General features: G+C 57.1%; 8 protein-coding genes across 8 annotated transcripts; 4 read left to right on the top strand and 4 right to left on the bottom strand.

Moving 5' to 3' along the window:
• Positions 1-140: 140 nt before the first annotated feature.
• B0I36DRAFT_310431 (uncharacterized protein) lies at positions 141-2400 on the bottom strand. The gene has a single exon (XM_046152251.1). The coding sequence runs from the start codon at positions 2043-2045 to the stop codon at positions 234-236; it is 1812 nt and encodes a 603-aa protein (XP_046018364.1). The 5' UTR covers positions 2046-2400; the 3' UTR covers positions 141-233.
• A 1341-nt stretch (positions 2401-3741) lies between these two features.
• Positions 3742-4788, bottom strand: B0I36DRAFT_357624 (uncharacterized protein; the record flags this gene model as incomplete). Its single annotated transcript, XM_046157830.1, has 1 exon — positions 3742-4788. One exon carries the CDS (start codon positions 4786-4788, stop codon positions 3742-3744), a length of 1047 nt encoding a protein of 348 aa, XP_046018363.1.
• A 428-nt stretch (positions 4789-5216) lies between these two features.
• On the top strand, positions 5217-6741 carry B0I36DRAFT_280723 (protein transporter sec-13; the record flags this gene model as incomplete). The annotated part of the gene is made up of 5 exons (XM_046151477.1): positions 5217-5548; positions 5617-5655; positions 5813-5928; positions 5991-6321; positions 6361-6741. The coding sequence occupies exons 1-5, from the start codon at positions 5546-5548 to the stop codon at positions 6739-6741; spliced, it is 870 nt and encodes a 289-aa protein (XP_046018362.1). The 5' UTR covers positions 5217-5545.
• A 1637-nt stretch (positions 6742-8378) lies between these two features.
• Positions 8379-9949, top strand: B0I36DRAFT_357622 (glucose sorbosone dehydrogenase; the record flags this gene model as incomplete). Its single annotated transcript, XM_046157829.1, has 2 exons — positions 8379-9420; positions 9507-9949. The coding sequence occupies 2 exons, from the start codon at positions 8379-8381 to the stop codon at positions 9947-9949; spliced, it is 1485 nt and encodes a 494-aa protein (XP_046018361.1).
• Positions 9950-10331: 382 nt separating this feature from the next.
• Positions 10332-10812, top strand: B0I36DRAFT_8509 (uncharacterized protein). Its single transcript, XM_046163457.1, has one exon. It carries the CDS (start codon positions 10485-10487, stop codon positions 10737-10739), a length of 255 nt encoding a protein of 84 aa, XP_046018360.1. The 5' UTR covers positions 10332-10484; the 3' UTR covers positions 10740-10812.
• On the bottom strand, positions 10332-13297 carry B0I36DRAFT_379303 (uncharacterized protein; the record flags this gene model as incomplete). Its single annotated transcript, XM_046160759.1, has 6 exons — positions 10332-11115; positions 11178-11527; positions 11690-11825; positions 11905-11941; positions 12007-12755; positions 13245-13297. 6 exons carry the CDS (start codon positions 13295-13297, stop codon positions 10830-10832), a joined length of 1611 nt encoding a protein of 536 aa, XP_046018359.1. The 3' UTR covers positions 10332-10829.
• Positions 13298-15984: 2687 nt separating this feature from the next.
• B0I36DRAFT_310421 (uncharacterized protein) lies at positions 15985-17836 on the top strand. Its single transcript, XM_046152250.1, has 2 exons — positions 15985-16702; positions 16766-17836. The coding sequence occupies exons 1-2, from the start codon at positions 16450-16452 to the stop codon at positions 17449-17451; spliced, it is 939 nt and encodes a 312-aa protein (XP_046018358.1). The 5' UTR covers positions 15985-16449; the 3' UTR covers positions 17452-17836.
• A 1095-nt stretch (positions 17837-18931) lies between these two features.
• B0I36DRAFT_344068 (uncharacterized protein) lies at positions 18932-22631 on the bottom strand (the record flags this gene model as incomplete). The annotated part of the gene is made up of 3 exons (XM_046156226.1): positions 18932-20550; positions 20613-22317; positions 22614-22631. The coding sequence occupies 3 exons, from the start codon at positions 22629-22631 to the stop codon at positions 18932-18934; spliced, it is 3342 nt and encodes a 1113-aa protein (XP_046018357.1).
• Positions 22632-23001: the final 370 nt, after the last annotated feature.

Here is a 23001-nt window from a genome sequence, read left to right as displayed (position 1 = left end):
TGAACCCGTGCCGTTCAAGGCATCGGAGTTCCTTGAGGAACTGGCCTCGTGATGGGCCTCGTTGGTTAGTTTGGAATACTCACCACGATTTATAAGGTCATGGTCACCAGTCGATTCGCATTTGCACACGGGGCAGAAGGTTACAATTCAAAAAATTCAATTTGTACTTGCTTGCTAAAATGTTCACTCTGGTGTCCAGATTCTGCGTGTCCCTGGCCCTCAGCTCCATACTTCTACAACAGCTTCGGCTTCATCCAATCACTCGTCGGCAAGCCCAGATTCAGCCCGTTGCGCGCCCACCACCTGCGGATTGGCTTCGGGTCGCCCACAGCATCTTCTAGCGCCTCCTCGATATCGCACGTCTTGTACTCGACACGATGCTTCTTGCCGTCTCCCGCCTGCTCGCCGCGCGCGTACTGCTTCCACCACTCGAGCACCGCGACGTGGCCCTGCTTCGTGGGCGCGACGAGCACCTGTGCGTCGAACGAGAGCTTGTCGCCCTTGAGCTCGCGCCAAGTGTCGAGCACTGCTGTCTGACCGTGGGCGCTGGCAATCTTGCACACACCCTCGGAGTGGGCGACAGGGATACCAGAAGTCTCCCACCACCGTAGCACAGCGGTCTGACCTTGCTGTGCCGCGCTAAGTAGACTCCGGCCGGGCTTGAGCTGAATGCTGTCGTCTTGCAGAGCAGCGTCGCGCCACCACTCCAGGACAAAGAGGTGACCCTTGCTGGACGCCTGCTCGAGGGCGACTTCGGTGTATTTCAGGGGTAGGCCGGACCTCAGCCACCAGTCAAGCACGTGGATGTAGCCCATCCGTGACGCGTTATCAAGGGCCTCAGCGTCGTACTCCTTCTTGAGAAACGAGGGCGACGTGTTCCACCAGTCGAGAATGTCTACCCTCCCATAGACTCCCGAAGCCTTGTTCGGTAAAAGCTTGGCGCTGAACGAAGCCCAGAAGACCTTGCTCAGGTGAGTCTCAAGGTAGGTGAGGACATCAATCAGGGAGAACTTGATGATGAGCTTGACCGCCAGCGACGACACGTAACGCAAGCCCTTGGGAGCTTCCGACAACATCTGGCAGATGACGTCCGATCCTGGGCACGACAGAATGAGCCACTCGAGGTCGTGCATGTATATGCTCACTGGATCGACCAGGTCGGCACGATTCGTGCGCCACTCGGTAGGCGTTCGCAGATTCGTGTAGATATTCAAGGCCTTGGCCAGCTCCCAGTCGCCCACGTGTTCAAATATGAGAGTCCAGATCTCTGGTGGCAAACCTGTCAATATCCGCTCATGATTTGTGGGCTGCATCGCCGCTTTTTGCGCCGCAACCTCCACATCATGGCCCAAGGACATGAGCTCCGCCTGGTTCTTGATAATCCCGATCAAATCGTTGAGCCCATCCCAAGACACAGCACGCTTATTGGGCGTCTGGCTGTCGTAGTTCCAGAGAATCGGGGACATGACTCGGACCCAGTTCCATTTCCGCTTAATCTTGCTGAGCTGCTTCTTGGTCATTGGGTTTTCCCACATCTGCACCGACATGCCCGGCACCAGGAGGATCTTTTTGGACACGTCCCACGCGCGCAGCAATTCGAGCAGGGTAGTGTCGGCGATTCCGCCCATCATCTTCGCGAGGTGGTCGGCATCGATGGGAGCCAGGACGAGGAGATCGGCCCACTCGACGAGCTCAGCGGCAGTTTGTCGCGCAGCCTCGATCGCCTCGCGGGTGCGTTCGCTCGCGTCGATGGCTAAGGTCGCGAGGCTGCGGTTCTCCATGACGAGAATATCGTGTGTGAGCCGCGGCGGGACGTCGTCGACAAGCGCCCTCGTCTCGATCTGGGCATCTTTGAGGAGGCGGACGGCAATGGTCTGGGCGAAAGCGACGTCGCGGGCGCCGTTTGCGGCTACGAGCAGGCGAAGCCGCCTCGTCCTAGGCATGTCATGCAGGGACGAGAAGGACGACGTGGCCGAGAGCGGGATTGGGCGGTTGCGCCGGAGGAAGGCGGCGGGCATGGATGTTGGGGGCGACTGCCCGGCCATGATTGTCGGGTTACAGCTGGCAGCGGGAGGACAGGTTGGTCATGACGATACCTTCGACGGGGACGGTTGTATTGTTGTCGTGGGCCTGGTCGGAAGCCCGAGAGGACGCTGGCTTGGGAAGTACGCGCAAGGCAAAGTGGTTATCAGGTCGTTGGGCCGACGGGTGCTTTTGGTGATCGGGTGACTGGCGTGCTTTGGCGGCGATAGCGCTGGCAAGTGGGCTGAGCGGGCGTATATAGCGTGGTGGAGGGCACGGGCCGTGATACTTAAGCACAATCGCCTCTCTGAAATGGGAATGCGAGACTTGAGAAAAGCAGGTGATTGCGTGAACAAAGTTGTTGAACGATGGCACAATTTTGAGAACTGAGACAAGATGGGAGGGAAGGCTCGCGCTAGAAGCGTATAAGTTTTGCCCCGCGGCAGGCGACGGCTTCCACTGTGACGCTCAAGCAGGGCCTACCTACAGGAGACTAGGCCTAGGGTAAGTTGCGGTGTGGGCCGTAATGGGCCCTAGGCCCGCCCATCATGTCACTATACTGTAATCATTATCAACCCCTAGTACGTACTGTCACACATTAGCCATCTTTGGCAACGCACGAGGGACAACTCTCACCCCAATTAGCACTCGCTGGCTGAGGTGAACGCACCTGTCATGTGCTTCTGCAACGCCCGGTGAAGATCGCTGTCAGGTGCTTTTACTTTTCAGATGCGTACAGTTAGCCTCGAGGGTCCCAGGATGTACCTGTCATACTATCTCTCAGTACCTACTTTAGTCCCCAAGTCGATCTCTTGCATGTGGGCGGAGTACCATCATTGGCCTACTCAGTGTCTCAACTGCGGCAGGTGGCTCTTCATCGATATCTAAGACTTCTATTCCTACTCAAAAGTCCCATGTTAAGACAACCAGTGAATCATCAACAGACAGCTCTTCCTACAGCGAGAAGGTTTGTGGGTCCATCAAACTAGCGCACACATGAGGTTTCGGCATGTGTTTCAACCAGTGACATGTCGACAATTGATAACCTTTCGGCAACTGATGTAGATAAGTCTCACTTGCAGTATGTGCGAATAGACCTCTTTGGTTATGCAGTGCTTCATTATCTGCCGTGCTCAATGGAAGCCTGTCCCCCATACATCAGCCACCAAGTGGTTCGGCAGACTCGGGCTCCCGTAGCCATGACCCCCAGTATTCTCAGTGAGGTACGTATTGAGATGCGTAAGATCACCTGTGCGCCTTTGCTGGAATACGAACCATAATACAGCTTTCTAGAGGCTGTTTCTGCCCTATCGCAGCGGTCTCAACCTCTTCAACCAAGGCCGGAGCCGGAGACTGCTGACCTCGTCATTCTTTCTCATCGGGCCTGGAATCATGGCAAGGTTTTGCACTTCTCGTTCGCGCATTGACGTGTTATTCAATGGCAATGGGGCCGCACTCCATCTATGAATAGCTGGGATTATGTTCTCAAGAGTGCATCCCAAGTAGGCATCCGTGCTACACAAAGTGTAGGCCGGTGTTGGCATCATTTATGTCAATGATAGCATTGCAGGATGTGGTTCGATATTTCCCAAGCCCGGGGTCGAGGCTGCATTGATGCTGAGCTTCGAGGCTTGTCCAAGCCCCCTACAGCCATTCTGCAAGGCATTTCGGATGATGATCAACAGCACAGCTGCTTATGCTCGACAACTGAGCCGCGATTCAGTCGTCCTCGACTGTTGGCTGCAGATTGGGTTCTCTGTTCGCTGTGGGCGATGTTGTCGCACTGGGCGCTTGATCGTCGGCTGCGCCAGCTTCAACAAACTCTGTCCCCCGCAGCACGATCTCCTCATTTCCAAGCCTCCGCATAAATGCAAAGAAGTCGGATTTCGCAAACTTGTCGTTCGTCTCGTTCGATACTGATTGCACGACCTGGCGAGCGGCGGCGGCAAGCTCACCATTGTCGTGACCCGGGGTCGCAGGTGCTTCTGCTTCTTCGGCTGGCACGACAGTCTCCTGTACAGGCTGCACAGGTTCTTGATGAAGCACATCGGAGGACGAGGCTACCGGCTCAGCGGGCAACTGCTGTTCTGCCTCTGCTTGATTCAGAGAGTCGGCCAACGAAGTCGCTGCTGCCGCCTCTTCTTCTGGCCCTGAATTAGCCGCCATCCACTGGCTCATCGCAGCATCGAAGTCGAAATCGTCGTCAGCCTGCGTGACTTGGGTAGGCGTGGCTTGGGCAGGACCTTGCAGAGCCATTGGCGCCACCGAATTGTTGAAGCCGTACATGGGACCTCCTAACATGGGCCTCTGAGGAGCGAACATCGGATTGTACTGAGGCGCAGCCTGTGGCGTCAGATTGGGTTGCGCGGGATGTTGCATGGCTCCGTTGACATTCATCTGCTGGAAGTCACTAATCCAAGACTGGCCGCCTTGTTGTGTCTGTGGTGCTTGGGAGATGGCAGCTGGCGCTGTGTTCATCTGCCAAGGTTGCCGTGCTTGGAAGCCCGCCAGGCCTGCTGGCGGAGGCGCGTGTAGTGTCGATCCGGCAAGCCCGCCATCAAGAACAGACGGGAGGCCACTATTGCCACTTTGAAAAGCTGCAAAGCTAGTGTTGGCGCTGCTGCCATTCGCAGGTGAAGATCGGAAGTTTTGAGCAGCCGAGTGCGGAGATGCAACGAAGCGGTCCTGTTGCCGGGAGCCATCGCGGTCGAGGTGGCCAGCCAAGCCCTTGAGAGCATTGGCTGGACCGCACATGGCATCGGCCATCGTGAGAAGTTGCCCGCGGCGGCAGTGGTCTCTAGTTGTTCGGAACCCGCAGGGGGGATGTGACGTATAGGTGGGAGACAGTAGGGTAGAGTGGCAGTTGTAGACAAGAGGGTCGAGAAGTTCTGTCTTCGTGCTAGCTGTGCGGGATATTGTAAAGAGAAAGTCGTGAAGCGGGAGAAAATGAAGGCGTTGTTAGAGATGGGGCTGAATTAGAAAGCAGTTCTGGGTCTGTTCGGTAAAATCGCCGCTGCGTGCTGGTCGAGTCACCAGACGTGGTAGTGGAGGGGCGCGGGTTTGCCGCGGCTCCCAGGAAGCTGCCCATGGGGAAAGGGATCAAGGGCAGGCGCGGCCGAGCAGGGGTCTAGCTCGCCGGTCATTGCAGGTGCTGCTGGACCGACATTCGCCATGTGAATGTGGCTGATGCTGAGACTTTGTGGCTGCTCGCCTCCCCTGGTTAGTCAGCAAAAGTGCAACCCGCACCTGGACTCTGCTTGAGGCAACCTTGGAAGGGGGGCAGCAAGGCCCAGGGCGATAGAGGGGTGGAGCACAGCTCGAAAGGGACAGGTACGTGTTATGGAGTTGCAGCAGCAGCACAGCAGCAAAGGAGCAACAACAAGGCGCGAGCGTCTCTGTCCTCAATTCAGTAACGACACGTTTGAGCCACCAGCAGCAACTACACTTTGGAGCTCATAGCTACTCGGTTTCCTTAGCATATCCTCCGCGATTTTTCCAGGCTTCAAGCCGTCAGATATTCACGATGGTGAGTACTACATTGCGGTCGTCGAGCTTTCACCGTCTCTCCTTGCAAAGCTAACACTCTTTGGCCAGGCGCAAGTCATCTCAAACTCCGGACACGATGACATGATTGTACGTACTCCTTGCACGCCATTTCTCAGATACTGCCCGACCTTGCGAGTCGTCAGGGTCGAGCCTTGTAGCATCTCGATAGCCCTCCACGACCACACCCCTCCACGATTGCGACCGCTATCGCAGGCACGAAGTCTCTTGACTAACGGCGACTCAGCACGATGCGGTTCTCGATTACTACGGGCGCAAACTTGCGACATGCTCTTCCGACAAGACAATCAAGATATTCGAGATTGAAGGCGAGTCACAACGGTTGACCGACACATTGAAAGGGTAATGCACCACGAGCAATCTCCGCCATGATTCGCTGATGCTAACAAGAGGGACACGGGCAGTCACGAGGGAGCCGTATGGTGTGTGGCGTGGGCTCATCCGAAGTACGGCAACATCCTGGCCTCGGCAGGCTACGACGGCAAAGTCTTCATCTGGAGGGAACAGTCTTCGCAGTGGCAACGGATCTTCGACTTTCAACTGCACAAAGCCTCCGTCAACACCGTCTCCTGGTCACCGCACGAGACCGGTTGCCTGCTCGCCTGTGCCTCGTCGGATGGCCACGTCTCGGTGCTGGAATTCAAGGACAACAGCTGGTCCCACGTGGCCTTCCCGGCTCACGGTCTTGGTGTCAACTCTGTGTCGTGGGCGCCTGCTACAGCGCCAGGCAGCATTGTTTCCTCGGCGCCTCCGGGGCCTTCAGCCCTCGGCCAGCGTCGATTCGTCACGGGTGGCTGCGACAACCTCCTCAAGATTTGGTCGTGGGACGCCGCAACGCAGAGCTACACACAAGAAGGCGAAGCGCTGAGTGGCCACTCGGACTGGGTGCGCGACGTCGCCTGGAGCCCAACGGTGCTGCAGAAGAGCTACATCGCCTCGGCGTCACAAGACAAGACGGTGCGAATCTGGACAAGCGACAACTCAAGCCAGGGCCAGTGGAACGTCAAGGTGCTCAATTTCGAGGCTGCGGTGTGGCGCGTAAGCTGGAGTCTCAGCGGCAACGTTCTTGCCGTTAGCGGCGGCGACAACAAGGTATCACTGTGGAAGGAGAATCTGCGCGGCGAGTGGGAGTGCGTCAAGACGATGGAGGAGTAGAGGGGACGACGGGAGTCGCGAAGCACTCTCTTGACGTCAGCTGGCAGATATGATAGCAATGGTGGAGGCGCACATCATCCACGCGCACGAAAGTTGGCATCTCAGCACAGAAGATGCATCGTAACCTGGGCGCGGCAAGGTGAGCGTCCCAGACGACAGCAAGCTCCAAGCTGGACGGCACCTGCGTGGCCAAGAATAAAACATCAACCGGAAAGCGACTAGCCCGCCTAAAAAGCATGCGCCCCGTGTTGTCGAGCATGGTCAGAAGTGAATGTGCTGCAATGAGTGGCAGCGCTCGTGGCTGAAATTTTACTCGACACCATCAGTTCTGTTGGAAACAACTTACACAGCACTTGCACCTCAGATGCTGCCGATTTTTATGCTAGTAACTTTTGACAACCCCGAGGTCGTCTCTGAAACTCTCTTTGCCGCCCAACAATGTCTCGCAGAATTGCTTGACAAGCATCCCATAAGCGAAGCGCAAGTGTTTGCCAAGCCACGGCATCCAGACGGTGACTCTGCCTACCTGGCAAATTGTTCAGAGCGAGCCCGCCTTCTTTGCTGAAAGCGGAGCTTGGGATACGACCCAAGACATCTGCACGTGGGGGCTGTAACCCTGGATCCCTACCCCTTCTACCTGAAGATATATGCGTGCAGGCGGGGATCATCTCTGAGACGAGAACAACAGGCAGCTGACCTGCATGCCGGTTCAGGCAGGTCGCGCTTGAGCTATGTTTTGCTTGTTTGGCCGATTGCGAGGTCGCAAGTTATGCTCCCTGGGGAAGTCTGATCTGTGGCCATCGGAGCCTGACCAACACAAAAGTGACGTCGCCGCTTCGGCACTGAGACAAGCATAGTGTTTAGAGTTTAGACGGGACGGCGCTGACCATGTATACCTGTAATGCCACCGCTCTGTCATTCTCCAGCCGAACACTGACTGGGTGGGTGCGGCTAGGAAGTTGTCTGGCGTCTGCCCTCTCGCTGCCCTGACTTTTTTTTTTGGCTCTGCACGAGCCGATCCCTCCCTCTTTCTCTTTCCCCGCCTCCTTCCGCACCTTGATGAGGAACTTGATGCTGGACGGGAGCTCGCTAGGGGTTGATACAACTCAAGACGGGGCACCCACTATGGGCAGACTGCTCTGGTTGGCCGCCGAGTCGGCTCGCGGCTTGGCCTTTGTAATCGACTTGCCTGTTTCTCTGCCCAAACAAGACGCCGGGTCTTGCTCATGCTGCATATGCGCAAGGGCTGCCATGCCTGGTGTGGCCTGGCTCGCTTGTCCTGCAAGGGCGGCAGTCTCGTCAACCAGTCCAGTCTGCAGCAGGTGGTGCCGCTATCCCAGTGATCCGCGGGTCGGTGCTTCCTTCCCGTTCGCCACCTCCACACTTTGTTTCCAAGCTTGGCTTACACGCTGGGCGCATCCGAGCGTGGATCACACTTGACGTGCCCGAGTATATGTACCTAGACATCACCACCCTCCATTTCCGATGACGCCCTTGTGTTGTGTCCACGGTCTGCTCTCTATGCCACTGCCTTAACGTTGCGCAACCACCATATCTCTCGCCCGTGTCTCGTTCCCTGGACTCGCAATAGATTGTTCTCAGCAGGCGAGGTCGCCATCTACCAACACGAGCCCATCATGAAGAGCACATCAGCTCTCGCGGCCGGCCTGGCCTGCTGTGCTGCCTCGGCCGTCCTGGCGCAGGAGTCATGTCCCATCACCCTCCAGCCCGCCTATCCGCAGCCGGTAGTGGCCGACGGCTTCACAGCTCGCCTCATTGCCTCGAACCTCAGCCGCCCACGCAGCCTGCTTTTTGATGCCTCGGGCAAGATGCTCGTTCTCCAGCAGCGCAGTGGCATCCGCCGCCTGGGCTTCACCGATCATGGGAGCACCTGTGTCGAGGTCACCGAGAACACCGTCGTCATCAACGACACCTCGCTCACACACGGCATTGCCCTCTCCAACGACGGCAAGACGCTCTTTGCGTCATCGGCCACGCAGGTCTTTGCCTGGGCCTACGATGCAGCGACGGGCACCATCAGCGGCGACAGAAAGGTCGTCATCAACGGCATGGGCAACAGCGGCCACACGACCCGCACCCTTCTCATGTCGGCAAAGTCGCCCGGCACCCTCATCGTGTCCTACGGTAGCAATGGCAACATCGACCCAGAAGCCCTCAACGCCGAGTCTGGGGTCTCCCAGATCCGTGCCTTTGATGTCAGCACTCTGCCCGCCCAGCCCATCGACTACGCCTCGGGCGGCAAGCGTCTGGGCTGGGGTCTGCGCAACTCGGTGGGCGTGGCCGAGGAGCCCGTCACCGGAGGCATCTACAGTGTCGAGAACAGCGCCGACGAGCTCACGCGCGACGGCACTGATATCCACCAGAACAATCCCGGCGAGGAGCTCAACTTTCACGGCACCCTCAACAGCACAGCCGAGGGCGGCAACCATGGCTACCCGACCTGCTTCGCCCTCTGGGACACCAACGTCCCTGCGGTCGGTGATCTCACCACTGGCAGCCAGTTTGTCACGAAGACGGATGGCAGCAACGGGGCTACCGACGCCCAGTGCAATAGCGACTATGTCTCTCCCCGCCTGACCTTTCAAGCCCATACGGCGCCTCTCGACATCATCTTTGCCCCTGATGGTAGCGCTGCATATGTCTCTTTCCACGGTAGCTGTAAGTAGACTGTTTCCGCCAGATGCCATAGTTGTTCAATATCCATTCTCAATTCTCAGGGCACCGCTGACCAAGCCACAAATTAGGGAATCGCGATGAGCCAGCTGGCTACAGGCTCAGCAGCATCGCCTTCGCCAACGGCGAGCCCGTAGCTGCCGCAGACAGCAAGACCGCGCTTGTCGACGTTCTCTCCAACCCAAGTCTCACGGCCTGTCCGGATAACTGCTTCCGGCCCGTCGGCCTCGCCATCGACAGCGCCAACAGACTCTTCATGACGTCCGACTCCACGGGGGACATCTGGGTCCTCGACTCTGCCGAGGCGGCCACCGCTCTCAGTGGTGGCGGGCAGACCAGCTCGGCTGCTTCCAACCCTGCCACAAAGTCATCGCCATCTCCCGTGCCTACAGGTGCTGCAGCCCCGTCTCGCGGCGGATTCGTTGGTGTTGGTGGCAGTGGGAGTGGTAATGTAGCCGTGGTCGGTGCTGTTGTCGCGGCGGCGTGCTTCGCATTCACGACGCTCATGATCTGATGATGATGCTCTTATGCCATAGTCCGTGTACATACATGATTGTTATGTTTTACAAATCATACATATCTGTGAATCATAAGAGGAAACAAATAACATTATGGTGTTTGCTCCCGCTTCCAGTATTTTCACAGGGTGACTCTCAAATGACTGTCAACAATAACTCAATTTCTCATCGGAAGCCCGGCCTGCCCCCGTGGACTACGTGACTTCAGGTCATACACTTAACCCCTGGGGGGTCATTTGTCGCTCTGGACGCAACAGCCAAGATGATTTCATTTTGACATGGTCGCCCCAAATAAACGACACCCGTTCACATTACTGCAACGCGATTATCCGAGGCAAAGCCTGAATCACAGACATCACATTCATTGATTGATTCAAGCAAGCAAAGCCACAACAACGATGCAAACGACACCCTAGGGAAGAAACTTTTTCTACTCGTAGCCAAAAAGAGAAAACATGTGCGTATCTAGGCTAGCCCCCAACCAAGACTGGGAGATTTAAAAAAAAAAAAAAAGTGAAGCTCATCGCATGCATGTTGCTGCTGTCCTTGGTGTGGATGAGAATGTACACACATGCATGTTGGTACCTAGGCGGGCACGGCCAACAAGGGAGAATACCGGCTCAAGTAAGTCAATTGGCGGATTTGGCAATGCCCGGACGTCGTCGCTTGCTCGTTACAACGCGGATGCTGACAGAGTTGTGTAGGTGTGTGTGTGTGTGTGTGTGTATGCTGGCGCGGGAAGGGAAAGGAGATTGGGGAGGGAAAAAGCAAGAAGAGGCAGGGTGAGAGAGTATAGAAATGGATGGGAGATGCGACAAGCCCTCGGAGGCTGTCCATCTGTTCATAGAGAAGCCGTGCTCTTTTGAGGAGAACTTCTCAACGCAGCCCGATGACGCTCATCTCTAACGTCCATACCCTGCGGATCCAGACCTTCAGTGTCCCGTCAACGCCCTCGACGTCTTGCAGGTCAACGCCTTCCCACCAGCAGCGCCGGGCCGGCTTGCGCCAGAAGAGCAGCAGCTTCTGCGCCATTCCCACGGCGTTGCTGCCCATCTCGTTGCCCCTGATGTCGCTGCGGAGGCGTGCAAGAGCAAGACTGCATACGACGGCCTTGTTGGGCTCGCCGGCACGGTGACCCCAGCGATCGTCGTGGTTGAAACCGCTAGCGAAGAAGTCAGCACCCTGCGCATTCGATAGCAGTTACAGTCCAGAGACACAACTCACCCAGCTGTTAGCATCTCGATAAGATGCGCCTCAGTAGTGCCTGGCTCATCGCTGCGCTTCAAGCCGGAGAATATGCCATTCTGCTTCAGAAGTGCCCGAGCCGCCGCACGCTTGACCTCAATCATCTCGGCCTGGCCAATGTCTGGGCGTGGAGGGATGGCGTAGAAATCCAGGTCTTCGCGAAGGACGATGATACCAGCGCGCTTACTGGCATCCTCTCCACGACCACCCAGAGAGTCAATAGGCACAACGCCACCATCTGGTGAGGCTGTGGGCGAAGTCTCGTTGGGGATAGATTGAGCAACATTGCGGAAGAAGTCCAGCATGTATTGGAGGGAAGCGGGGTCATACTGGGAAGTGAGGTCAGTGAAATGGATAATTATATTGGAGAGGAGCTCGCGGGTCGTCTTGGCTCTCGGGAGGAAGGTATTCATGGGATTTGGGTTCAGTGTGCCCGTGGAGCTGCGTGTATCTGAGGAGGGTATTTGGAAAATATGACTGGGAATACATACGTCCACCTGGATCGCGTCTCCTTCGGAGAAGCCACCCATGTGGCCCTCCGGGAATAGTCCATTGGGGAAAAGCGAGAGTAGCACGAACTCGGGCAGGGTGAGCAGCTCGTCTCTGGACAGGACGAAGCGCGTGCCCCTGTGTATGAGATTGTCAGTGACATGCCCAAAGTTCACATTTGTCAGGGGTGCTTCGTGGCGATTTCACAGATACCTACCGCAGGTCCATCGTGATTGTCTCATCGGCGCCGACATCTATGCATGTGTCAGTGCCTGGATCTTGAGGAGTACTCGCTCGAATTGGCGCAAGGCCCACAAACCTCCAATGGAATTGATAGGAGGGCCTCCTTGCTGGACTTGAGTAATGATACTCGAGGCACCACCGGCAGCAGCCATGATGTAGGTGAATGATAGTAACGGACTGAAGCTCTCTTCGTAGGCGGGCGGAGGCTCGGAGGCTTCCTCTGTCTTGCGGTCTGAGGATTCTCCCTTGGTGTCCTGAGGAAGGGCGCGTTTGGTGTCGGCAACAACTACCTGGTGTGTGGCAGTGGGCTTCGAGGATGAGGCCCCGGCGTCGTCAAGTGAAGAATAGGCTGGGGCGGCGCCTGACGTCGGGTTACAGGCTTGTGATGCTGCAGCTGCGTCGACAATCTCTGTGCTGGAGAAGTGTTCGTCGGCAAGGTCCTCGGCGGAGCCGAATTGGTAGAGTGGTGGCGGGGGCGGCGGACGGGGTGAAGCGAGCGAAAAGGAGGTGGACGCCGATGCCTCGGAGGGCGGACCGGAGTAAAGGTACTTGGGAGGCGGCGAACGCGCGCGCACGAGCGTCACAGGGACGACGTCGTCGTCGTCGTTGTTGTTGTCGGTGGCGACGGAGTCTGAGAACCTCAGCTTGTCGGCGGTGCACGTCGCGATAGTCGGTGAGGGCGCCGCGGAGGCAGGCAGGCCGTGGTCGGGCGGTGGTGGTTGGCACGACGTGGCGGCGGGAGAGGGGGGAGGAGCAGCGGGCGGACGGTCGGCGGATGCCAGAATGGACGACGGTATTCGCGGATGGCGTAGCAGAAAGGCAGGTCTCGACGTTGGATCAGAGCGTGATTAGACGGAGGTGAGAGCCAGGAGGACGGGGGCGGTAATTGACTGCGGGTCGATCAAGGTCCCAGCCCAGTACCCCAGGCGGGCGGGCAGGCCCTGCAGCGCGGCGGTTGGCTGGCTGGCCTCGAGATTGCGCCGCGAGATTGCAGCTTGTCCCGGTGTTGGCACGGCACAATACAGCTGCTCATCATCAGGTCCTCTTCAGGCGAGGAAATCCCAATCAAACAATGTCCTCTGCGCAGGAGTGACCGTGTCAGCAGCAGTTCGGTAGCTCTGACTGTTGACATCTCTCTTGCGGCTCAATGACGCGGCAACCTTATCACTCCAGTTCTATCAGAAACTTGGGTGTAAGACGCCAAAAGGCAGGACCGTCCCTCCCACAGGCATTTCGGTCTTGTTCCCATTGTCCTTTCCCACCAAGTCGACCTTGTCGCAACAGAAGTTGCTTGGTGGTGGCCTCTGTGTGCACTTCTGAGGATCCTGCTGCGCGCAGCGAATGCGGTCCATCACTTGAGTGAACATGAGGAGCAGTGGGACCTCCACACTAGGTATCACCCACCAATGGAGCCCTGCACCACATTCTCACTTCTCACTGGACCTGTAGCCGCCGTCCTCTCCCTCTCCCATCAGATAAACGCCTCCCCATCCACGAGTCTGGAGGTCGCCTGCAGGACCTACCCTGCTCGACCTAGTATTCTACATGTTTGCGCATCTGCATCTGAACGCTAGGCATTGAGCGCGCAAGCATGCTTATGGGTATATGCCGTCCAAAGTTGGGTTTGTTCAGCTGCAGTCATCCGAGAAGGCACCATGGTCCGGCTTTACAAGACAAGCGATACATGCGTTCGCAGAGTACGACGAGTCATCTGGACGAGACCACGCCTGACCACTCTTTTTGGGAGCAGATCGCCAACACGGTTATTCCGGAGGCGCTTTGCTTCTGACCTCACCCTTGGGGCCAGCCTGATAACCCCCGTTCGTGTCGTCCTTTTGCCCATGAGAACTGGCGAGATGTGCCTTGGCCCACTCAGCATCCAGTGGATTCAGAGCGATATGGCGGGCCTGCAGCTGGGGGCAATGATGGCAACGCCCGAATGATATTTGAATCCGGAGCGCTGTAGTGATCAGTGGTCTGGCTCTGTCACACAAGTAACCACCATGGTCCAACGTCATCTGCTCGACTTCTGGTATTGTATACATGTGAGCTCGGAACTGCTTGCAAGAATAATCAAGCGCGTTGTAGATGGACTGTCAGATTCTGACCTCCTCGTGGTCGCTGCATCGCAGCCAACCTTGGGTGGATGTCTGGTTCTGAGAACACGCATTGTATGGAAACCAGACAACACCACGCAACATCATTGACGGACTTCAGAGAATGAAGTCGGTTGTCTCAGACAACGGCCACAGGGATCAGTCTGCGACGGTTCTGAGAACGCCAAGCCCAGCACTTGCAAGCATGGGTGAGTCACAAAACTCAATTGCAAACCCCTGCCAGAGACATCGACAGGGTTCACGATCAATGAGAGCTGCCGACGCGAAAGACACCGGACGGCCATGGACAGGCTCGAGGGCTTTGTGTCCCACAGTTACATCAATTGGTCCTTCTGATTGATCGCAGTCGTCCAAGTCCCTTGACGTTACTGCATGCATCCATTGATGGAGCTCTCTGCGCGTTAATGGATCCTGCAGGCGGTGCGTGCTACGCACAAACGGGTACTCGAGGTATCCAGGTATCCGCTCCTCATCGTCTTATATGTGTGCATACTTGGACGACTTGATGAGCGACTGTATTTTTGGTGCGTGCGGACCATAGCACAAGCGCACAGCTACTCCCGGTTGCGGGCATAGCACAGAAAAAGATTGTTGTACCTTTGCGAGTGAGCATGCATGCTCATCGGCGGAGCAAAGGCTAGCTCCAGCTGGATGTAACGTCTGAGTCCCTGAGAGGGAGAAACAACCTTGTAACACGAGAAGGAAAGCAGATGTGCTGACAGGCAAGGCTGGTTGTTGGAAACACTGCGTGTCTGTGCCGTGGACAGAACATGAACCTGGGCCAGCCAAGCACAGTGTGTACCCCAACATGTCCTCAACCACGGCTGACAAATGTGACAGTGTCCCGGCAGCCACTAGGCCAGTCTTGGAGCTGTGCTAAAGTGGCGGACGTCAAGAATGGTTGTGTATTATCCCGTAGTCTGGCTGGTCGACCACTCGCTCACGAGGGCGCACCCTTGCGCCATGTAAGCCGGAGCTCGTGCCCATCGTCCAGTGGGAAGCGCCTGGTCCGAGGCCTTTCAAGATGGGAAAGGGTACGACAGCCGATCGGAGTAGATTAGGTGGTTAACTCCGTCCAGTGTCTCGAAACAGCCATCTTCGACATCTGCGGGCGGTGCTGGGCCGGAGCAACGTGCCGCTTTCCCAAAGCAGTTCGCCGAAGGTTCAGCCAATGAGGAGTGCTGGAGGCGCAGCGCGCCATGTGGAGATTGTGCTCTTGAACTGGTGGCAGAAGCCGGAGCTGGAATGTCAGTAACGGAGCCCGCCCACACGCTTGGACGCACATCTTGACTTGACAGGCGGACCAACGGACCCATCCATTTCAGCCCTCCATGGTGCGTGTCTTGTCGCGTCGCGATCTGCTTCCCATCATCGATTTATTGAGGTTGGTCTGGCGCGCCTGACTGGAACGGACTTCAAGCTACGAATTCTGGGTTCGAAGAGTGCGATGCGACGCGAATGCGATGCGACGAGCAACCCAGGCGAGAGCGCGATGGCTTGCTGCGCCAAAGTGCAAAAGTGGAGGATTGCGCCCTTCCGGCTGCAGGGGGGGCTCCGCCCTGCAAGCAAGTATGAGTCACACCTCGCGGCTGGGTCGCCGCCTAACAGCAGCCGCTGCGAGCCACCAGCCGGGCCAGTTATGCAGCGACCTCGCCCGAGCCGGGGCAATGCCGGCTGGCCCCACTGCCTCCCACGGAGCCGGCGCGCGTGCCCACTCGCGACAGGGGCCCCTGATTGGCCGCGCAATCCTGCGGCGGGCAGCGCGGGCTTGCTCGTGCTGCACCTGCGCGCAGGTGCTGACTGTGCGCGCTACCGGTGGCAGACTGTGCCAGACTGGCCGTGTCCACCACCGCCCGCCCGCCAGGAGGATTGCTGCCTGAGAAAATTACTTTATGTGCGCTCGCCCCCCCACCCTCCGCGACATCTCTCTCTCTTTCCTCCTCATTCCCCAGGCATCTACCACACATAGCACATTAACCACGACGACATCATCCAAGATGCGTTAAGCAGCCCCCGCCCCGCGCTTCCCCTCAGTCTCCGGCAACACCGCCAACATTCAGTCTCCAACCATAAACACCATAAACTCCACTCAACCCCCCTCCCCAGCTCTTCCTTCCCAGGTTGAACTGAACTTGCAATCTGCACTCTCGAGCGCTCGCAACCGTTCTCCCCACTCCGCAACCATTCCCCTCCAAGACTTTCCAGTCTTCACCACGGATTCCCAACAGTCACCATGGCTTCCCTCCAGTTCCTCGAGCCTGCCGGCACAACCCGCGCACAACAGCAACAACAACAGCGACTCGGACTTCCCTCAGCAGGACTTTGTCTTGTTCGACCAGCCCCAGCGGACCAGCGCTAATCGATCCTTCTCCTCGCCTGCCCACGCAGCAGTCTTTGGATCTATGAACAACACCAACAACATCAACCGACGTCATTCCTCAAACGCCCAGTCTCCCACTGAAGCCTCGTCTCCTGCCCTCCAGAACCAGCGAGTCGCTCAGATCATCCAGGCCACTGGTCACCAGACGTCCTCTCCGGCATTCACCAATCGGTATCACTCTCCGGCCCTGAACCACCAGCAGCAGAACAAGCCCCAGAGACCCCCTGTTCCCTTGTTCAATCAGAGCGCCCCTGCCAAAACCATGGATCTCAACGGTATGCTCTCCCCGCTTGCAGACGACGTCACTCGCCAGCCTTACTCACATGAACCTCTCCCAGACGCTCTCACGCTTGAAGACATGGCGGCCTTCACCGGTGGCGTCCCCACCGCGGCCTACCCGTCTCCTGCTGCTTCGGGCTACGACGTGGCTGGCAGCTCGACCTCGAGCTCGACCAACTTGGGCACAGTCTCCCCTCAGGATCTGTTTGTCCGCGAGCTTCCGTCTGCTCCCGGCTCTACGGCCTTTACCAACTTGACTTCGCCTTCTCTCTACAACGGGTCCCCTGATTTCGACGGCTTCGATGTGTCTCCCAACTTTGGCCACACCGACTTCGACCTGAGCGCCGGCTCGACCGACGCTTGGTTCCCTCTGTTCCCTCAGGACAGCGCAATGACCGAGGCTGCCCTGGCAGCCATCGATCAGTCCCCCATTGTTCAGAACCTTGATGTCGAGTCTGCCTCCCAGCCGCGCCGCAAGTCGGGCACCTCGCCCACTTCGGCCGGCCATGGTCGGCACTCGTCCGTGTCCGGCGTCAACTCCCGGCGTCGTGACAAGCCTCTTCCTCCAATTGTTGTTGACGATCCCTCGGACAACATTGCAATGAAGCGAGCCCGCAACACCCTTGCCGCTCGCAAGTCTCGCGAGCGTAAAGCTCAAAAGCTGGAGGATCTTGAGGACAAGATTGCGAAGCTCGAAGAAGAGCGTGACCACTGGAAGAGGATAGCTCTCTCGCGAGGAGCTTGATTGTTTCAATGTTGTTTCCTTCTCTCAGTGTCGCTTGCTTGCCAGAACTGGAGGGGGCTAGCCTCTCGCGCTTGCGAGCCTCAGCCTCCTCAACCTTTCCTTTGAAACGAACAAACAGGAGACAGTGGTACCAGTCCATTGCTATCGGCGCTCTAGACTATGACGCTACTCGTCGAGGATCTATTCTGTCACATTCGTCCCATGTTCTTAGTACGATCAGCGCCCCAAGTACTTGTCTGGCTTGGGAGTTGCATATGATTTTTCTTGTCTCTTTGGATCGGAAATGGGCTCCCTGGCGGCACAAAACTTGTGCGCGCAGTATGGTTGAGATTAAAAGTTTTAGGCTGTGGTTTTCCTTGTGCGAATATCAATTCTTCAACTTCCACACATCGCAATCTGCATGTCCAGTTTTTTCCCGTGATCAAACAATGCTTGCTGTCATGATATAATCTCTGCGTGATGACCCTGCGTTTGGCTGATATTGCCTTTTCTTTTGATCTGCTACGAACATGATGCCATAACGAAGCATGCCACAATACAATACTATACGCGGGACTGACTTTTCGTTTTCTTTGATGATCCCGTGCCCTGCTCACTCCCTCTCTCTCTCTCTCACTTCTCCCTTCAGGCCAAGTGACCGATCTCCTCAGAGGTCTAACCCGTGTCTCCCTCCATGCGCACAAATTGCCGCCGGCGTGTAGTCTTGTTCGTGCATCATCAGCATCACCCATCGTCTCACGCCGTGCTCACTGGATTCTAATTCATACCAAACGTCCCGCAAGATAAGGGACCCCCCCGTCCTCGGCTGGTCGATGATGTCCTCCTTGCTCGGCTTTCCAAGTCATCCGTGCGCCGATATACACACGAAGGCCTGGCGGCGGCTCCAGAGGGGGTCGCCACCACGTTGCCGTCGTGGAAACGAGTGGCTCTCTCTAGGTAGCTATGACTGATGATGGCGATGATTGAATTGTCACCGACGGACCTTGCATCACGCGAACTGGGACAGGTTGGTGGTGGGTTGGGACGAAATCAATTATTGCTCTTCTCGCCCTTTATGCGATGCAGCTCTACCAAAACAACCAACGCGCCAAGAACCAGAAACTGACTTCTTTTTACCCCCACTCGCCCGGAATGCAGAGATGATGACCAATGGTATACAGGTGTATCCAATACACCAAGATGATGACAGAGTGTTCTTTCAATGCCGCGAAGTGTACTTCGACGAATGCTGATGCTCGAACCTAGCCCAGCGGCTCTTTTATGGGGGCCTCTCTTGCCCATCTGCAAAGTATTACACTAAGACCACCCTGTTTCGTGCCCAGAAATGATTGAACAGGTTCGCAAAAAAACCATGACCGTTCGCTATGCAGTAAAACAAAATTCCAATATGCCGATATGGATCTAGGGACGTGACAAGTCCACTCGTCGGAAATTAGACGCGAAAAACACGATACCTAATCGGAGCCTCCATCGGAGCGCCCTAGCCGACGGTCATCATGTGGAGCCTCTGGCTCAGTCCACTCGTGGGCGATGTGCTGAGTGAGCTGCTATTGAAGGAGGAAGTCGTGCTGGCATGAGGTAGTGGGGGTCTACGTGAGGGACTTGGGTTCGGCTCGTCAAAGACCCGGGTAAAGGCCGGGCTGCCGTCAGGTCTGTCGCTACGTCTTGGTGTACGGGCTGGGCTTGGTGCGATGCAATCCGCCGCGCGAACCAGGTCAGACAGGGCATCGCGAAGTTCGCTTGCTCGCTTGACAAGGTCCTTCAAGCTATTTGTATCAAAATTGAGCCGCGAGCTGAGTTCACTGTCAGCCCCAACTTGGGCGTCGGGCACCCTCTGCTTCGTCCGTGCGCGCATGGCCTCGATCACTGCTTTTGTGGCAGTCGAAGGTTTGGGAATGGAGCTTCGGTTCTCTGGCGTCCTGGGTCGCGAGTCAGGCTCGGCCAAATGATCCCATGTCCCAAAAATGTCGTCCTCGGGAGAGAAGACCGATCTCCGTCGCGCCGTAGGATGCGCCCCTTCATGGCCAACTTGTCTGCCAGCGTGATTAGGCTGATTGTGAGTGGCGTCGAGAGAACTGCCATCAAAACCCTGGGCCGTGAAGCGCTCATCTGTGATAATACTCTGACGGTCGTGCCGGTTGTTCTCCTCATCCTTTGTGGGGCCGTCCGCCAATTCAGACTCTTCATCCTCGTCGGGTGAAGCCAAAGCAATGACATCTTCGGCCTCCAGCCACAGCAACTTGGAAGTACCGTTCATCATCTGCATTTCTCGTCCCAGCCGGCAGAGACGCTTCAGGTCATTGACCAAAAGTGAAAGTTCTCTGATCTGCCCTGAATGAGCTTTAAGCGTATGCTGTGTCGCCTGGATCGACGGAGGAACGACCATGGACAATCGGTTCGTTTGTGCCGTCTCCGCAGGATCTTCTGGGATGGCCTCATCGAACTCGAAGTCGGCATCCCAGTCCTCGCTAACGTTTTTGCTGCCGAGACCCCAAGTGCCGAATCTCGGTGTTGGCTTTGTCGCCTCCGGCTGATCTTGCACTACAGGTACGCTTTGGCTGCGAATGTGTGCTGCGGTTGGGGCTTTCCGGCTTGCAGAACGGCCACCTCGGATATCGCGGTCCTTCTTGCCATAAGCGGTCTTTGGCCGCAAGGTTTGGCTCTCCCCAAAATGCTGCTCGTGGGGCTGCTGCTCCACCCAGTCGAAAACTGTGCTGCGTGGTCGCTCACCCGAATTGCCGTGAGGTCCTTCGTGTGGCGAGTTTCCATCGATAGCCGCCAATGCCATCCGCAAGCTCGGGCTCGCACGTCTCGAGTTCGTCGAACTCGGGGGAGAAAGATTAGTGTACACATGCGTTTCGTCTTCTTGGGCCCATTCAAGGTCATCATCATCGTCAAAGGACACTCGGAAGTTTTTGTCCATGTCATCATTAGTGAGATCATCAAGTGCTCCGTGGACCCCATTCTGCTTCGCCGTGTGGTTTGCACGGATTGGCGTTGGGACACTCTCGTCCTCCTCAATAATCCTACCACCGTCCTCATAAGGGAAGCCAAGGATCTCTTGGATGGAGAGTCTCTTGGGTTTATTTGCGAGGCTAGCTGAGCCGGGGGGGATTCGTCAAACAGAGAGTCTAGAGTTGTGTCTCCTGTTTTTCTTCGACTTGAAGCCATGGTGCGGAAGGAGTCGAAAGGCGTATCTGTCTTTATGTCCGTATCGTCATCGTCGCCCGACGTGAAGCCTCGGTAATACTCAGAACTAGCAACTGTCGAGGCGCGATCATGTGAACGAGACTGGGACGTACGTGAATCGATGCGCATGACTGAGTTGTTTGCCGCAACCAAGCCGTCGACTTGCATGGGGCTTTCAGCCAATTCAGCTGGCCGATAATTACGCTGGCTGGAGCTCCGCGAAGGAGGCGGCAATGGGGACACAGAGCCCTGGCGGCTTCTTGGGGGTCTGAAGATGGCAGTCAGGTCCGCCTCCGCTCGACTTGTCTGCCTGTCCTTGGGTGATGAGTCCAGAGCAACGTTTTCCTCCTTCGGGAGTGCGGGCTCAGTCGTCTGATCCATTGGTCCAGACACAGCCCTCTTTCCACCAGGGGCGGGGTCTCCACGCTTCCGTCGCCGAATGCTGCCGGTCTTGGATATCCAGCTTGTCGGAGAAGAGAAATTCAACGACGTTGAGCGTCGAGGAGCCCTTGATGGCGTCGCTTCCGGTGACACACTTGACTTGTTGGAGGCTGATGGGCTGGCATCTGTGACCGGTTGGGGGAGCGTGTCCTCGAGCGGAACAGGCTGTTCAGTTGTCGTCATTACTGTCTTCGGTTTCACCAGGTAGACGTAAGAGGGCTTGTTTTCTTCGAGGCAGACGCGCTTGGTGCCGTGCACCCTGGCCCCTTCGTTCGACCGGAAGGGCGAGCCTTTTGGTGCTTGGCGTCCGATGCGTACGTGCCAGAAGGACTTCCAAGAGGGAACCTCGGTTGGGATGCCCTCAGCACAGTCCTGCTGGGAGATGGCCAACGTCTGTGCACGTGGTCTGGTCTGGCAGTCGAGCGAGGCCTGATTAAGCGATGCCGACAACGCTTCCACATCGATCTGCTGCTGTAAGGTAGCTGAGCGTTGGTGGCTTGTCGCCGGCCGCCGCAGTGTTAGCTGAGGCCGGGACCCTAACTGAACGACAGCGATGGGATCCGCGCTATTGGCAGCAGACGCTCTCTTCACAAGCTTATTTGGGGGAAGAACGACAGCTTGGTGCCTAGGGGTAGCCAATATCGGGGCACCTGAGGCGTACGAGAATGCTATCGAGCTCGAGTCTGGGCCGACGCTGGAACGCAAGCTGCCGTGCTGTGACAGAGGACGCAAGGGTATGCGGCGGAGCCAAGACCCGTTGGAAGAGAGTGAGTCTCGCGGTTCGGCTGAGCCTGCCTCTGCAGCCAGTCTTGAACCTGTTGTCGGGGGGCGACGACTGGAAGACCGTGGAGGGGTGACCCGAGTATCGGAGGACTGGCGCGGTAGTCGTGGAGGGGAGGGGTCAGTGGGTTGTGTTGATGAGTGCCGCTTCTCGACAGCGGCCTGTGCTGGCGACGACAGCAATGGCGATGGCAAGACCTCGGCGCCCGCAGTGTCTGCCGGGGCGGAGCGCTTTTCTCCGGTCTTTTGTGTTGACTCAGGCCTGAAGGTGGAGTCTGTGGCAAGGAACGACTTCCGCTTTGTAAATGACTCTGGATCCGCAAGGTGACCATCTGCCAATTGTCCAAAGACGAAGCCGGTAGTCGCTGCAGCGACCGCAGTGCCGCTTGCAATGAGCTGGGGCACGCAATCCAGATTAGCGGAGGACGAACAGGGCGGCAGAAGCCATGGGACTGGCTGCAGGGACACAACCGAGAGAGAAATGGGGAGGGCAGGGCCAGGAATGTCCAAGAGGAAGCAGGTAATTAACGGCCGCCGGGCTTAACCTTCGCAGAATTGGTGTGGTTTCAGCGCAGCCGGATCGTGGGGCCTGCCCGATCGAGCCCAGTGACGGCCGATTGTTCCCAGTGCCCACTCGCTCCATCCCGCGCAGCAGACCCGCGGCTCTCGAGTGCCACCACGACCAGAGGAGTCCCGGGCCAAGGAGGATGTCTGTCAAAAAAGGCGAAGAATAGCATATCGACGGGACTCACACTTGGTATAGCCTGCATCTCTGCAGACAGGATCCTAAGAAAATAGCCAGAGGCCGGCGGCCAGGGCAGGATGGGAGGAAGGGAAGACACCAGATGTCGCCGAAATCTGCCTGAGCATTGTTCGTTGTTGGGCTTGTTGTTCCGAGGACTGTTGCTGAGCGATGCGGCAATGAGCAACAACGACACACAAAGGGTTGTCTCTGAAGATGCTGACGGTACTGATGCCGCGGCGGTGGAATAACGCGCCCTCGCCGATGGTGGGCGAACTTTTGGACTGGACTGCCTTTGCGGTCGGGCGTCCGAGAGGGGCCAGGCGCAGACCTTGTTGAGCTCGGTCAGAGTATGGCGGCTGCCTCTTGCTGGACCAGGTGCCGGAGGAGGCCAAAAG

The sequence above is a fragment of the Microdochium trichocladiopsis genome (genome assembly GCF_020744255.1).
Source record: "Microdochium trichocladiopsis strain MPI-CAGE-CH-0230 chromosome Unknown B0I36scaffold_1, whole genome shotgun sequence".
NCBI classification, from domain to species: domain Eukaryota; kingdom Fungi; phylum Ascomycota; class Sordariomycetes; order Xylariales; family Microdochiaceae; genus Microdochium; species Microdochium trichocladiopsis.
This window is presented reverse-complemented; position numbering and strand designations above follow the sequence as displayed.